This window comes from Danio rerio, chromosome 10 (assembly GCF_052040795.2).
Source record: "Danio rerio strain M-AB ecotype USA chromosome 10, GRCz13ab, whole genome shotgun sequence".
In the NCBI taxonomy this organism is placed as follows: Eukaryota; Metazoa; Chordata; class Actinopteri; order Cypriniformes; family Danionidae; genus Danio; species Danio rerio.
In genome coordinates, this window is record NC_141030.1 from 10,049,689 (window position 1) to 10,065,132 (window position 15,444).

At 37.1% G+C, this 15,444-nt stretch overlaps 1 protein-coding gene across 4 annotated transcripts in view; it reads left to right on the forward strand.

The window, feature by feature from the left end:
• rabgap1 (RAB GTPase activating protein 1) overlaps positions 1-15,444 on the forward strand; it is a 149,942-nt gene that overhangs the window by 64,713 nt on the left and 69,785 nt on the right. For all 4 annotated transcript variants that reach the window (XM_087270202.1, XM_087270204.1, XM_087270205.1 and 1 more), the window contains one exon: positions 9,114-9,264. In XM_087270202.1, the coding sequence (XP_087126328.1) occupies positions 9,114-9,264 (151 nt within the window). The remainder of the gene's footprint in view (positions 1-9,113; positions 9,265-15,444) is intronic.

Sequence of the window (15,444 nt, forward strand, 5' to 3'; positions counted from 1 at the left end):
TGGAACTCTGAAGAACCCCATCTTCATCTTCTAGTCAAACTTCTTCCATATTTGACTGCTTATACCCTTTTGACAATTTGTGCATATTTGTTCCCACATTTTATCCTCTATTATAGTGTTAAACTCTAATTTCCAATTTCTTTTGATATAATAAGAGTCATCAGATTTATCCTGCATTCATTTTCTATATAAATGTGCTACCGGATTTTTAGCAGTCAGACCATGTTCAACAATATTCTCTCTCCTCTTGAACTCAAAAGAAGATATTTTGAAGAAAGTTTAAAGTCTGTAACCACTCTCTTCCATAGTAGGAAAAACAAATACTATAGAAGTTAATGGTTACAAGTTTATATATCTTTTTGTGTCCAAGAGAAGAAAGAAACTTATGAAGGTTTGAAACAAGTAAGAAGTGAGTAAACAATGACAGAAATGTCATTTTTGGGTGAATTATCGAAAAAAAAAAGACTTGATTGATAATTGACAATTATTAAATAGCCATGAGTTGGAAGCAAAAGCTTGCACAGACTCCTGCAGAGATTAATTGTTGCACATTAGCATATGCAGATTTAGATTAGAGGTTGTCTTGTCTGCCTCTTTGCTCCTGACAGTGTTGAATGGCTGAAGTCTGCCTTCCATGCAGGAAAGCGCTATTAAAATGCTGAAAATCAAGAGCTTCCCATCCCACACATTCTTTTTTTCTGTCTCTAACCAAAAAATGTCCCCCCCCACACACACACACGCACACCATTTCTAATTTAAGAAGTCATTCATGGGAGGGAAATGAGCAAGATATTTTAATGTGGAGCTCTAGAAGAGAGACTGGGGGATGGAGGAATGGTCAAATACAGATAAGGGTCTTATTAAGATTATTTCCCCCTCCCATTACTCTTATTGTTGTTAATCAAAACCTCGAGATGAATTCAATTAAAAATGGCAGGAATTTAATTACGGGCTCACGACTGTCTCTGCGCTGAAGAACACAGCTGTGTCTTTGTGCGTGTTGTGCTCACATCTGCATCTAGTCACTAGTTCAGATCCTTTTTAAGCCATTGGCTCTTGTTTGGATGTTTTAGAGACTTACAGTCATTCTGTTGTTAAATTAAGTGACTTGATGTTCTTTGTGTTTTGACCACGCTTGATTTAACGACAAACTATTTTCAGACCATTTTAACAAACTGTTTTTTGTTAAAGTTTTGGTGGTTTGTTGTTTTTGCTATGTTAATGTTCTTCTTTGAAATTGTGCAAGTAATTGTCACAATAAATGGTGGGATTCATTGCAAAGATTAATGTTGAAAACACAAAAGTTTTAAAACTGGAGTTGACAGAAATATTTTACAATTTTTAATTAACTTCCCTCACAAAATGAGTCTTCAAATTCTTGACATTTAATTCTTTATACAGTACAGCATGGTTTGGTATTGGGTCCTCTTGATTAGGCTTGCATTTCCACTGCCAATATTACCCTTTTTGTAAGTGGTGCACAGCAAAATGTTGTGGTTCATTCTCATTTAAAGAAATTTAAAAGCAAAAGTAGAAGTAAAACCGGACCCAAGCTCATTCTGAAAACGTAGTCCCGCGGACATTTCTGGAGACAACGGAATACGTCCCGGGGGGTACCTACGGCCGCGTTTTTTTTTTTTTCAAGTGAACGCTGCAGGGCACTGTGACGCTGTTCCCTTTCGCGCTTGCCTTACCTCTTTCTGGAGGGCTTCCCCGCTGCAACCCGTTTGTCCACTCAGCTCACCGTGTACGTTGGCAGGCTCGAGATGCAGAGAGGGGTCGACCACAGCGACCGGTTTCGAGTCCGGGGAAGAGCAGCTCCAGCAATCAGGTAAGACAAAAACAGAATCCCAAAAATCAAGTAAACGAGTTTCGTGACAGTGTGAGAACGCGGCGAAATCCGAAAACGCGGTGGAATAAAAAAAAATCAGGGCTTTTGTTATTTGGACGGCTTTTGTGAAGTGTTGCTCGGGTTTAGGAAAGCGAGCGGGTGGGCGGGGGGGTGATCGGTAAAATTAGTTGGGTTCAGGGAAGGAGGAGGGTGGGTCGGCCGATTGGCCGGTCGCCCAGTCAATCATCCGGTCAGTCGGACAGCGGCCTCCGGCGTGCTCACGCGAGAACAGCGTGTGCGCGAACCGCGCTCGCAAGAGGTGTCTGAGGTGCGAAAAAGCGCGCAATAGCGGCCTCTCGCGGATTCACGAAAACAAAAACTGCAGCCGTACATACCCGCCGGGACATATTCCGCAGTCTCCAGAAACGTCTGCGGGACTACGTTTCCACAATGAGCCTGGGTTGCACATATCACATGAGAAGCGCTTGTCACACTTTTAGCCAAAAGGATGCTTTATATAAAACCCCAAATCAGAAAAAGTTAAGACAGTTTGGAAAACGGAAATAACAAAAGAAAGAAGAGATTTCTAAATTCACGTTGAGTAGTATTTCATTGCAGACGATACAACAGTACATTATTTAATGTGTTGCTCGTGATTTTTAAAAAACATTTTTTTTTAATTTAACACATTCCAGTTTTGGTTCTAGCTACACTTTTCAAAAAACTGTTGTAACAGTAAAGCATTTACCACTTTGTAATGTTGTCATTCTTTTTCACAACATTTAAAAGGCGTTTAGGGTGTGAAGACACCAAATGATGTAGTATATCAGGTGTAATTTTGTCCCATTTTTCCTGCAAACAAGTCATAAGATGGAGTCTTCATTGTCACATTTTGTGCTTAAAAATGTGCCACACATTCTCTATTGGAGACAGGTCGGAACTGTAGGCAGGCTAGTCAAGTACCTGTATCCTCTTCCTCTACAGACAGGACTTTGTTATGTGTGCAGAATGTGGGTTTGCATTGTCTTGCTGAAATATGCAAGGGCGTCCCAGGAAAAGAAGGCAGCATATTGTGCTCCAAAATCTCGATGTACTTTTCAGCATTAATGGCGTCATCACAGAAGTGCAAGCTACCTTTGCCAAGACCACTGACACAACCCCATACCATGACAGACCCTGGCTTTTCGACTTAACAGTCTGGATGATCCTTTTTCTTCTTTGTTCCAGAGCACATGTCGTCTGTAGAGTGGAGGAACTATGACGTCAATTTGTATGCAAAAACCCGGAAGCGAGTTAGCATTTTAGCAGTTCCGGTTCCCTCGTCCCAAAGTCAATGGGTTTTTTCAATGGGGTTTCAGTAAAATCGCTTAAATAAGGTTCGTGGCTAACACAAACTCAAAATACTTTCACGTTTTGTTCTACGACATAAATCGGTTATGCTTCTTTAAAAAGACGGTTGCTATCAAGTTGCTAATTGGGACTACAGGCGTTGTCGGAGACATTATAAGTCATCGAGCTGATCTGGTCTGGAGCGCAGCTCGCTCGTGATGGGCATTTGGATTTGTCTGTTATTTAGGTATTTTCATGAATAGTATTTTATAGTTTGTAGTATTATTCTAATTGGGAATTCAGATTGTGTGCAGATAATTCCTTCACTTGTAAAGACTGTCAAGACAGATTAATTTGTTGATCATTTATTTTAATAAACAATATTATGAAGATACTGCTCACCAGTGCAGCCTGTCTCTTTCCTGCTCTCAGTAAAGCAAATGTATGAATAAATGTGTAAAAATCATGCATGTTAACTGTCATTTTAATGTGATCAAATGATTTTTCGTCGGGTTTTTCTTCTTCATCTAAACACATTTAACTCTGTCATAACAGCAATATTTACACTCCTCCGTAAAATGTAAAGCATGTGTCTATATGGGCTGCTTTTCAGTGTATTTCTTGACAAAAGAGGAATATTGAATGTTGCTCTGTGTCCATGATGATGGAACTTGTAGGCATTTGATAGACTTGTTCCTCACACCTCATTTCTGTCGTCTGTTAAGGTAAGCAGGCTGTGTGCATGCGAGTGATACACTTATTTAAATATGTTTTATGATAATACTATGTAGGCAGATTTATACAAACAGTTTTAAAACTTTTAGAACAACCGTAAAGCAACACAGATGTATTTCCCATGTAAAAACAATCCAAAAGGCACAAAGGTCTATGTGTTTTTGCAAATGTATTTATTTATAATATATTCCATGGATTATAATATAATAAACAGAGAGATTAACTCTCTGTCATGGACATTATTTCTAAAAAATAAGCTTGAAAAGTTGCCTGTAGCAGGGTGGTGCTGACGTCACAGGCGAGCGACCCGAGGGCAGTGTAGTCTGTTTGTAGCCTAATGTTAGCTTTTCAATTCTTGCGTTTGTATTTAAGATCCAAAAGTGCTCAAAGTTGTATTTTCGTGTGACTATTATCCGGCTGGACAAAACGTGTAAGTGTAATATACAGTGTTTGAACACAGAGCTTATTATTTGCAATCTTCGAAAATCCTATGGGAAAATCCCATAGGGATTTTCACGAGGGAACCAGTTTTATGCTAGCAGCCGATTAGCCTACAAAGTGACGTCATAGTTCCTCCACTCATTTCTCCCAAAAAATATCTGAAATACTGATTCATCTCCGAGCCCAGAGAAGTCTATGGCACTTCTAGACACTGTTAACACGGGGTTTCCTGTTGGCACAGTGCAGATTTAACTGGCATTTGTGGATGTAAATATGCATTGTGTTACTTGACAAAGGTTTGCCAAAGTAGTCCTGAACCCATGTGATGATATCTTTTGATCAGAGATCACGGTTGTTCAGCTTCTCATGTATTTGTTAAGAAAACATTGGCGACCCTCTGACGTCTTTGTTCCTAAAGGACTAGACCTTTCTTTGATGCTGCTTTTGAATCAAATTATAATTACAATCACCTATTGAAATCACCTGTTTCAAATCACTTGTTATCTAAAACAATACATATACAATCAGTACAATCCTCTCATCTGCTAAAAAAGTAATCTGGTCATTCCTGTTCATCCCAAGTTCATATAATAGCATATCATTTGCTCTTTTTTTTTTTTTTTGCGCATCACTTTCCCGTTTGTCCATTTTTAAAAGGATGTGAGAAGCACATCAATAATCACATGCAAGTAAAATAATTAACTGCACATCTGCTGGATCCCCTGGCCTTTGATGTGAGTGCTTTCTACTTCCAGCAACATACGGTTTACAGGAGCCAGTTCACCAGACCAGAAACATATTGCATTTGTTAACACATTTACTATGTCGTACATCAACAAAACATCCCTACAGACTTTGTATTTACACAACATGTGTCTCATTATGCCAGTGCAATGAACAAAGTTCCTCTTATTGGAGGAAACAGACCGCAGTTTTAATCCCAATTGAGTTTGTCAGGTTCGAGTGATTGGCAGAGTAATACCAGTGGTTCAAATCCTTGAGGGAAAAGGCTTGTGCATATTACAACACATCTGAAGTACAAATTCTTCTTTTAGCCAACATGGAAAATGGGCATCTGTGACATTTGAAACATTCTATAAACATCCACAAATAAATACTAGTAAAATTGAGGACCTCATTCAGAGATTATGCTGCAAGCAGAGTAAGTCTGTTGTATAAAAGCTACTCCCTTTGAAAAAAAACCCTGTGAAAACTGTTAAAGGCATCATTCACCCCAAAATGAAAATTAGCTTTTATTTTTTTAACCCTCAAGCCGTAAGTCTAAGATATAGACTTTTTTTCCTTTTCTTTTGCAGAACATTAAAGATTTTTAGCTGGACAAAAAAGCATTGATACAATTGATAAAATGCTAGTCAGCAGCTACGGGCAACATATAGACAAATCAATTGCTGTTTCCCAATATACGTACTATCTGACCAAAATAATGCTTTGAAAATAGAATTGTGTGTTTCAGATGTGAATTGTGGAATAAATTTATAAATCGTGTTTCAAATCATAGAATGATGAAATGAGTATTTCAAAGTTACAATACATCACAGCCACAGCAATATCACCCTGCAGCCCAAGATTACTCATTGATTACTCACTGAAGCAGGGTGAGCCCGGTAATTACCTGAATGGGAGACCACATGGGAAAACTAGGTTGCTGTTGGAAGTGGTGTTACTGAGGCCAGCAGGGCGTGCTCAACCTGTGGTCTGTGTGAGTCATAATGCCGTAGTAAAGTGAAGGAGACGCTATACTGTCAGTGAGCGCCGTCTTTCAGATGAGACGTTTAACCGAGGTCCTGACACTCTGTGGTTAATAAAAATCCCATGGCATTTCTTGTAAAGAGTATAACCTAAGTGTCCTGGCCAAATTTCCTTCATCGGTCCTTACCCATCATGGCCTCTCAATCATCCCCTTCCGACAAATTGGCTCTATTAATGTCTAGTCACTCCACCTGTAGTTGGTGTGTGGTGAGCGCACTGGTGCTGTTGTCCTTATGCTGACGTCGCATCATCCAAGTGGATGCTGCACATGGTTGCCCGCTCATGATTGTTAAACGCTTTGGGTGTATGGCCATACATAATGAATGCGCTATATGAATACATTCCATAACATTCCATTGAATTACGCATTGGATGTGAATTCGATTACAACCTCCAACTTGGATAAAAAGAGATCAAACTACAAACATGACATGTATAGAGAGGCTTTGGTAAAGATGTTTGAATGATTGTTAATATCTATCACAATTGAGAATATTTCACATTTGACTCATTATATTTACAACAACAATGTGAACATTTGGTCGTTAACTTTTAAATGCATAATTATGCAAGCACTTGGGAATGGCAGATTAATCTTCTGATGCATCTCCAATATGGTAGGATATTAAATATGAAAGAAACATGGATGATAGGATGGAGCACGTAACTAAGCAACAGAACAGTCCGTTAATGAGGAATAAGTATGGCCTAAAGCCTGCATACTCTTTTGTTACACACTTAAAAGTATTTACTTTTTCTTCACAAAACTTACATAAGTGTAAAACATGGTATAAGTAGACAAATAGTTTTTTTTAAAGGTTTTTACCATGTGAATAAAATCAAATTAAAATTTTCCACATTTTTTGATTACCTTGGACTGATTTATGTAGTTGTTTCGATGAATCCCTTACCCAAAGAGCACGACCAAATATTTGAGCTACCCCCAGGTGCTTTTTTGTTTGTTTTGGAATATTATTCCTTCATTTTCCCTTAGTTTAGTCTCTATTTCATAGGTCGCCACAGCTGAATGATCCGCCAACTTTTCCAACATATGTTTTACTCAGCGGATTCCTTTTAGCTGCAACCCAGTATTGGGAAACCCGTTGGGAAACTTATTCACACACACTCATACACTTTGGACAATTCAGCTTTCCCAGTTCACCTACAGCGCATGTCTTTGGACTGTGGGGGAAACCAGAGTACTCAGAGGAAACCCACGCAAACCTGGTGAGAACATGCAAACTCCACAAAGAAATGGCAAATGGGCCAGCCGGGACTTAAACCAGCGACCTTCTTGCTGTGAGGCTACAGTGCTTACCACTAAGCCACCGTGCTGCCCCTAATTAAAAACATATTTTTATTAAATGACAGTTTATTTTTCTCATATAAATTGACAGTTCTGGATATGAAGTTCATGTTCTTATATAGTAAGATGACATTCTAAAATCACTCAGGTGTAATTCTGCATACAGTTCTACCTCTGATATGTTAGAAGTTTGCTGATTTTCGTGACAATTATTGTTCTTCAGCCAAACCCATTTTTATGACTCAGCAACTCCGTCTACATTTTCTTCAATGCAATAGGGCACTACATAAATGTGATCTTGTAACATCTTGTCCTGACTATTGACCTTATTCTAAAATGCGGAAGTGCGCCTGTTTTCGCGATTGTCTTGGAACTTCCGTTTCAGTCGCCTATGGGAGAAATGACAAGGAATAATAAACGGCAAAAAACGGTCAAACTACTTGCTCTACAAACAAATGTTTGCATGACTATACAGACCAAGTAGAATAATATGACAAGGAAATATCAGTTTACAACATCAAACAGCGAAACAAGCAGTTTTTTAATGTCTAAAAATGAATGGAAGTGAATGAGACCGGAAGTCTCGTGCCAAAAATATTCAAATGGCAGCGCCCGCTCGTCTGCAGAGAATAAGGTCAATACACAATGTGGCACTGTAACACCTGGTAAAAGTTCATAAATCAAAAGTTCAAAAAATGTTCATGTTAAAACAAACTTTTGTCCAAACCGTTTGTGATAGCGACACACAAAATTTCTATTTTAGTAACAGTTTCTTTTTCACTGCAAAACAACAGCATAACTACTATATTAATCCTCTCAGCTACTGATTATGTGTTAAATTAAAGTGTTAAATTCTACCAGTGTGAGTTTAAATACCATTTTATGTGACATTTATTGCCATATTACTGAAAGCAGCAGCAAATATAGTTCACCTCCGATCTTGAAAATAAAATAACTTACAAATGATTTGAAAATGAAAGTTCGACTCAACCAACAACAGTCACTCAGCATGTACTTTTAGTTATGATCATTCGTTCATTCATTCATTCATTTTCTTGTCGTCTTAGTCCCTTTATTAATTTGGGGTTGCCACAGCAGAATGAACCACCAACTTATCCAGCACCTTTTTACGCAGCAGATGCCCTTCCAGCCATCTCTGGGAAACATCCACACTCACATTCACACTCACACTCACACACTACGGACAATTTAGCCTACCCAGTTCATCTCTACCGCATGTCTTCGGAGCACCCGGAGGAAACCCAAGCGAATGCAGAGAGAACATGCAAACTCCACACATAAACGCCAACTGAGCCGAGGCTCGACCCAGCGACCTTCTTGCTGTGAGGCGACAGCACTACCTACTGTGCCACTGCTTTGCCCTTTTAGTAATGTTAATTATGTACTAATCAGATTATAACCCTTACCATTTCCTTGAGAATGCAGTGGCTGTTATGTAAAACAATGGCTAGTATTTAAATGTTTCTGTTGAGTCACAATGCGTCAGACAGCCAAATCTTGTGTAGTAAAGACAGTGTAAGTGTTGAAATAATCCAAATCACATTTATTTAGTGTTAATCTGCAGTCATCGATTCTTAACACATGTTTCACAATGCAGACACAACCTGGTGTGTCTTAAATTTAAGCTCTGTGATTCAGTGGTAACCATGAGTCCCTGTTGGTGTTGTAATGTTTCATCAGGCATCTGAACTTGGCAGTGCGTCCCAAACAGCTCCCGGCGCTGGTGCGCAGCGGTGTTCCAGAAGCCTTGAGAGGGGAGGTGTGGCAGCTACTGGCCGGATGTCATAACAATGACCATCTGGTGGAGGAGTACCGGACTCTCATCACTAAGGTAGGCTTACGGTTCCCATCCTCCATTTCAGTGCACATTTCATTACATAAGGTGAAGCAGAGGACCAACTCGAATGCATCCTCTTCATTATCAGTGCTTTCTTTGGTTGGCCCAGAAGTTTTGATCAGATATCTCGATGAATTATTTATGGAAATGTAGAGTTACATGTTTGTGCATAAGGTTTCCTTTGTACTGTAGGCATGAATGATGCCTAAACATGTGTTTTCAAGCACAGATCTGTTAGTTTGCTTGACATTGGGGTATTTATCATATAAATGAACACTCTGTAAATTATGTTAACTAAAAAAACAAGAAACATTTCTCAAAACTGTTACATTAGGGCTGGGTGATACAGAAAAAAAAAATCCAAATATCATGTTTCATATCATTCCGTATTAATAGTAATCAAATATTTTTAACAACACTCTATTTAGAAATATTAGTTTTTTAACCACTTTATTTGCCAGTTGTGAAGTTGAATGACTATAATACCCCCAATGTAAAAAAAAAAAATTAATAAAAATCTTTCAGATGGGTGCTAGTGGCTGGGATGCACAAAAAAAGAAACCAAAAAGCCACTCTGTCGGCATCCTTACATCCTTTTTATTTAAATTCTCCTCACTGCTGTTATTTGGCACTCATTTTTTCGTGTGTTGTTATTCTGACCTGAAGTGGCGATGAGGCAACACAAAACTCACACATGAAAGCGTCAGCACGGGGTTTCCTTCACCATCTTTAATGCACTTTACACTCTGCTCTCGCGCATTTAGCTAATTTAAACCAGTTTTTGAGAGTGAATTTTGATGTCTCTTACAGGCAACACCAATTACCCAGCTACCTGTGCATGGACTTGGGTTGTCAAAAGTATCAACTTTGGTTACAGTTGGTACTAAAATTAAAAAATGGCAATTTCCTACTAACATTTGAGCACTGTTGAGTGTGTTCTTAAACACCAATGATTGAGCATCGTGTTTGCTTGTTTAAGAGATACAGTATGACTGTGATATTTTGCCATAAAATTCAGTGTATATTTTTGCTTAATCGGACCAAATGTACATTCAGTTAATTTTTTTTCCGATTCTAAGTAATTGATTGAATGTCAAAACAGGTTTTTGTTCCAAAAAGTCTATAATTACAGTATGTCTCAACAGTAGGAAGAGAGAGTATTTATTATAGTATATATGTATATATGATCCGCTATCATGAGGTACTTTGTTTGGATGGAGACAGTTCAGAGATATAGAGACCTGCTCATTAGCCAAGTAATAGCAGAAGCACTTTATATGATTAGCAGTACCATCGGATTGCTAATGGCTGAGTAATGTTTATTAGAAAGAAGGACTGTGGCTGTTTTGGTTCTCAAACCTTGTGGTTTATCTAAACCAGAATGTGTAAATGTGATACAGTGTAACTTGGCATGCAAAAAATTTGCAATTTTTCTTATTTTACTAGTTTATTTTTTTAATTATGAATTTGTTTAATCATTAATATATATTTTTTTGGTTAAAGTGTGTTCTTTAACCAAAGAAAAAAAAACATCACTATTGTCATGCATTTGATATACAGTAAATTCCCCAATCTGCCTGCAAACTTGGTTGGTTCATGTGTAGTTGTGCTATTTGACCCTTTGCTGAAACCCCGGAGATGCTTGTCAGTGTACTGTATCTTGTCAGTCGTTTCACTGTGTCCCCAAGGAGCCTTACAGTCCTTGAATATATTTTCAGGAAAATGCTGAATGCTGAATTTTTAGCCTCTTTTCAAACAGCGTTCAAGAGCACAATTCTCAGAAATCAGTAAGCCTTCTGTTGCCTGTCTCATTTGGGCCTTAATGTGATTTGTCTCTAATGTAAAAGCTGGTTGTTCCTTGTTAAGGCCTTGCTCTTCCCTGCATTTCACAACGGTCATTGTGGCTTCCTTTACTCTGTGAACAGAAAAGACTTGAACTTCACCCACGGGGTGAAAGTCAACGAATGTTCACACTCAATGTGATTCGCAACAATGAAAGGTGACACTAAGTCATGTATTTTCAGTGAGATAAGAGGATTTGGAATGAAATAAGTGAGGTGAACAGAATAAAAACAAAACATTCTACATGGAATTGTTGATTGGTGAAATGTTACATAATGAATATTAAATTTACCATAAGAAGTTTATTCTAAAAATGCAAAGATCCTCCCCTCATTTTTAGACCTGTCATAGTAATTAGTATATCGACTTATCATGCAATTCTTAACTTAAATCAATACTTTTTTGGCAGTGAAATATATATATTTACAAATGCACAAATAAAGTTAAATCCATTTTTACAATGACATTTACATTCTACCTCACTGGTTTCAAAGTTTGTAATTATGCGTTTAACTAATATGACATTTAATAATCACACAACAAAAATTCCTTATCATGACTGGTCTATTCATTTTTTTCCTTGAGGAAGAAGTGTATGTAGTTAAAATATGCAATGTATTTTTTGATGAATTAAATACAATATGAATCATATATAGATGTTTAATATATAGTTGAAGACAAAATTTTATTAGCCCTCCTGTGAAATCTCTGTATTTAAAATTAGTTTTAATTGTATTATTATTTTTGTACTATATTATCACTAAATTATATTAGTTGAAGACTAAATTTTATTAGCCCTCCTGTGAAATTTGTGTTGTTAAAATGTGCAATTTTTCTTTTTTGCGATGATTTAAATACAGTATAAATCATGAATAAATGTTTAATGTATAGTTAAAGACTACATTATTTTAGCTCTTTTGTGAAATTTTTATGATTTTTGAAATATTTCACAAATTATTTAAAATTTTGCAAGGACATTTACCACACTATTTCCTATTAAATATATTTTTTTTTTCCGTAGATAATCTTATTTATTTTAGTTGGGCTGGAATAAAAAACTGCTATAATCAATGTTATATACCCTCTTACAGGGCACCTATTTTACCCCCTTTTCAAGATCTAAGATAAGTCTTTTGTGTCTCCAGAATGTGTCTGTAAAGTTTCAGCTCAAAACATCCATCAGATTATTTATTGTACCTTTCAGAAGTTTAGAATTTTCTGCTCTGAACACTATGTAGCTGTTTTTCGCTGCGGTGCCTTTAATGCTAGTTCTCCCCGCCCACCATTCTCATATGCCTGTCAGAGTGCCTCAATCTCTGCCAGCATCAGAAAAACAGCACAGTGACAGACATGAAGGTCGTTTGTGGGAAATACTACGGTAAGAAATTTCCCAATGATTATTTGTATTTGTTGTGGAGTTGAAGAGTCACACACAATGTTGTTACAAATTTCAGGCACGCACACACATTGGACACACACACAGTGTGTGCATTTAACTTTGCACTGTTTTTGCACAGCAAATGTGGCAGGATACACATTAATATCCACTGCTGTATGAATATCTGTTATGTTAATGTACAAAATGAACCTGATTTAATGTTCGCAAACCGGGTTTGAATCATCTTCTTCTATAATTTTACTGACATGTGGCTGTGGTGATCAAGTAAAGACGGTAAAATTGCTGTAATTCATTACAAGCATTCTCTGTTTTAAAAACACTTTAAACTTGTACAACTTATGTTTGATGATGATTGATGATCACAGTGAGCTGAACAGATCTTTTAATCCCGGTTGCTTTGTGCATGTCCTGTCTTTTAGATATGATTATATGTTACTATGGATGCATTTTATTATGCGGCTGTCAGTCAATTCGATGAACAGGGAAAGCTCCCAAAAGACTATTTTCATCATGCTACCCTTTAAGAAATATTTATAATTTTGATTGACTTTCCTAAATTAACCTAGTTAAGCCTTTAATTATTAGTATCTTGCAAAATAGCTATTAATAGCTATAATAAAATAGTGTGTACTGTCATTGTGTCAAATACAAAAGAAATGAGTTAGTAGAAGTTAGTTATTAAACTATTATGTTTCAAAGAATGTTGGAAATATTGCTTCATTAAACAGCACTTGGAAATATTTGAAAAAAAGAAAAAGGATTTCACAGAAAGTCTAATAAATGTTTTTTAAATGCATATTTATTTTGAAAATATTTTACATTGACCTACAGCTACCTGCACATATTAATTTTCAAACATGTTGTTTATGGTAAATATATATTTCTTTTGTTTGTAATAATAGTTTGTTGTAGCGTGAATCATTGCTTGGTATATGTCTTTTACTTTTGAGACCTTGCATTTTAAAAACTTTTTTTGTAACTTAGTAGTAGAGTTTGACTTTATTTATACAAAACTTTTCTGACTTTTTCCAACATCCATAAAACTGCCATATTTAGTGGGCAAAGGATGCCTTGCCGCCTTTTTTAGGCTACATTCTTGCAGCAATTTCACTGGGCATGTCCATGTCAGCTGTCATTATGTAAAGAAAACATCCCGCAGCACTTGGGGTCCCAGGTGGCCACAAGATGTTCCTCTCCACCACCCATCCCAAAGTCCAAATAAACCCAATGTACACACTGAATGTGTGTGAGATTGTTAGGACAACAGCCACGCTGTGCCGCTCCTGCATGTATAGCTTTGTTACTTATGCTGTACTGAGGTGAACAGACTTAATTTATTTTCCAACATTCATCACTATTATGACTAAGTTTTGTGTGTTTTGTACACAGACTGTCATTGAAAAAAACTGTATGGTGTAACTGTAAATAATATCAATGAAAATTGCTAGCAACTCTGAAGAGCTGAACATGTTTATGAAATTGATCCAAAGTAATCATTTGCGTTCAGAAAGAATTGGTCATGACAAGAGCACCATTTTGTCAGTTCTCGAATGCAGTTAGTTGAATGAATACTCTCAATTCTCTAAGATTTCTTTGTGCGTAAGAAAATTTGGGATGATTTGGAGTTTCGTCTGGATGATTGAATGCAGTAGCATGGCACCATTTAAGGGAAGAGTGTATTACTTAGAAGACATCACCAGCTTCTAAGAACAAAAAAAAGGATTTCATTTCCAGAGTGCCAATCCTAGAAACGTTTCCCATCTGTCCAGAAGTGCATGCAGCTGGACTTGTTATATTACATATATTAAGCTCAAAATTGATCCGACCTTACTCACCTTCAGGAATTCAAAGCATCTAGGATAGACAAACTAATAGGGAAGATATATTTACTTTTTTTCTTTATTTTTTGAGAATTAAATGCACGTTCCAAGAATTACAAAATATTGTTAATTGTGTGTATATATATATATATATATATATATATATATATATACACACACACACACACACACACACACACACACATACATACATACAAACATTATATATATATAATATACATATAATATAATAACATATAACATATAATATACGTGTATATATATATTGGCTGATTAGAAATTTGCGTTAATGAGCTGTTGTACCTAATAAAGTGGCCAGTGAGGAAACACAGCAAACGTTTTCTGTACAAATATGTGTAGTTATGAGCTTAAGACCAATTTATACTTCTGCATCAAGCGCACGCGCATACTACAGCGCAGCCTACGCGTCGACACATAGCCCTACGGCATGGCCGTTGGTGTCGCTGATGTGCACCTCTCAAAAAATGTAACTACACGTAGCAACACTGTATTATTTGAAGAAAAGGCCTTGAAGAAAGGTGTTGTTTCCACTCAGCTAGTTATCACGGAGATGCACTTTTCACCGTCTGCCCTGCTAATGCTCTACACTCTGATAAAAGTGGCCTACAATAATCCTCTACAGGCTTTGAGTGAAAACTAAACCACAAGCCTCACTTTCCTCTCACATTGCGCAATAAGTAATTAATGAGTGCTTTGTTAACATTCTAGCCAATTCAATATATGCAGCTGATATTGTTTTAAATATGACATATGTTGAACCAGGCTTTATTTTTTAAACACAACAGATGCTTTCTATGTATATATGTGTGTGTGTGTGTGTGTGTGTGTTTGTGGTTTATGCCTGGGAACCATGGTGATTCATTTCTTACAAGTGTCGCACAAAGAATAGCCGTGCTCTCAGAGTTTTGCCATTGTGTGTAATTCAATGGATGCATTGAATGGCCCACATTTCTATTTTGAGTTGTTATCACGGAACTGGTTGGCTGCTCTATAGCTCAGCGCTCACGGCAAGTTAAGCAACAAAGTGACATTGATGGAGCAGTCTGTCTCTGCTTCCCATAAACATTTTAG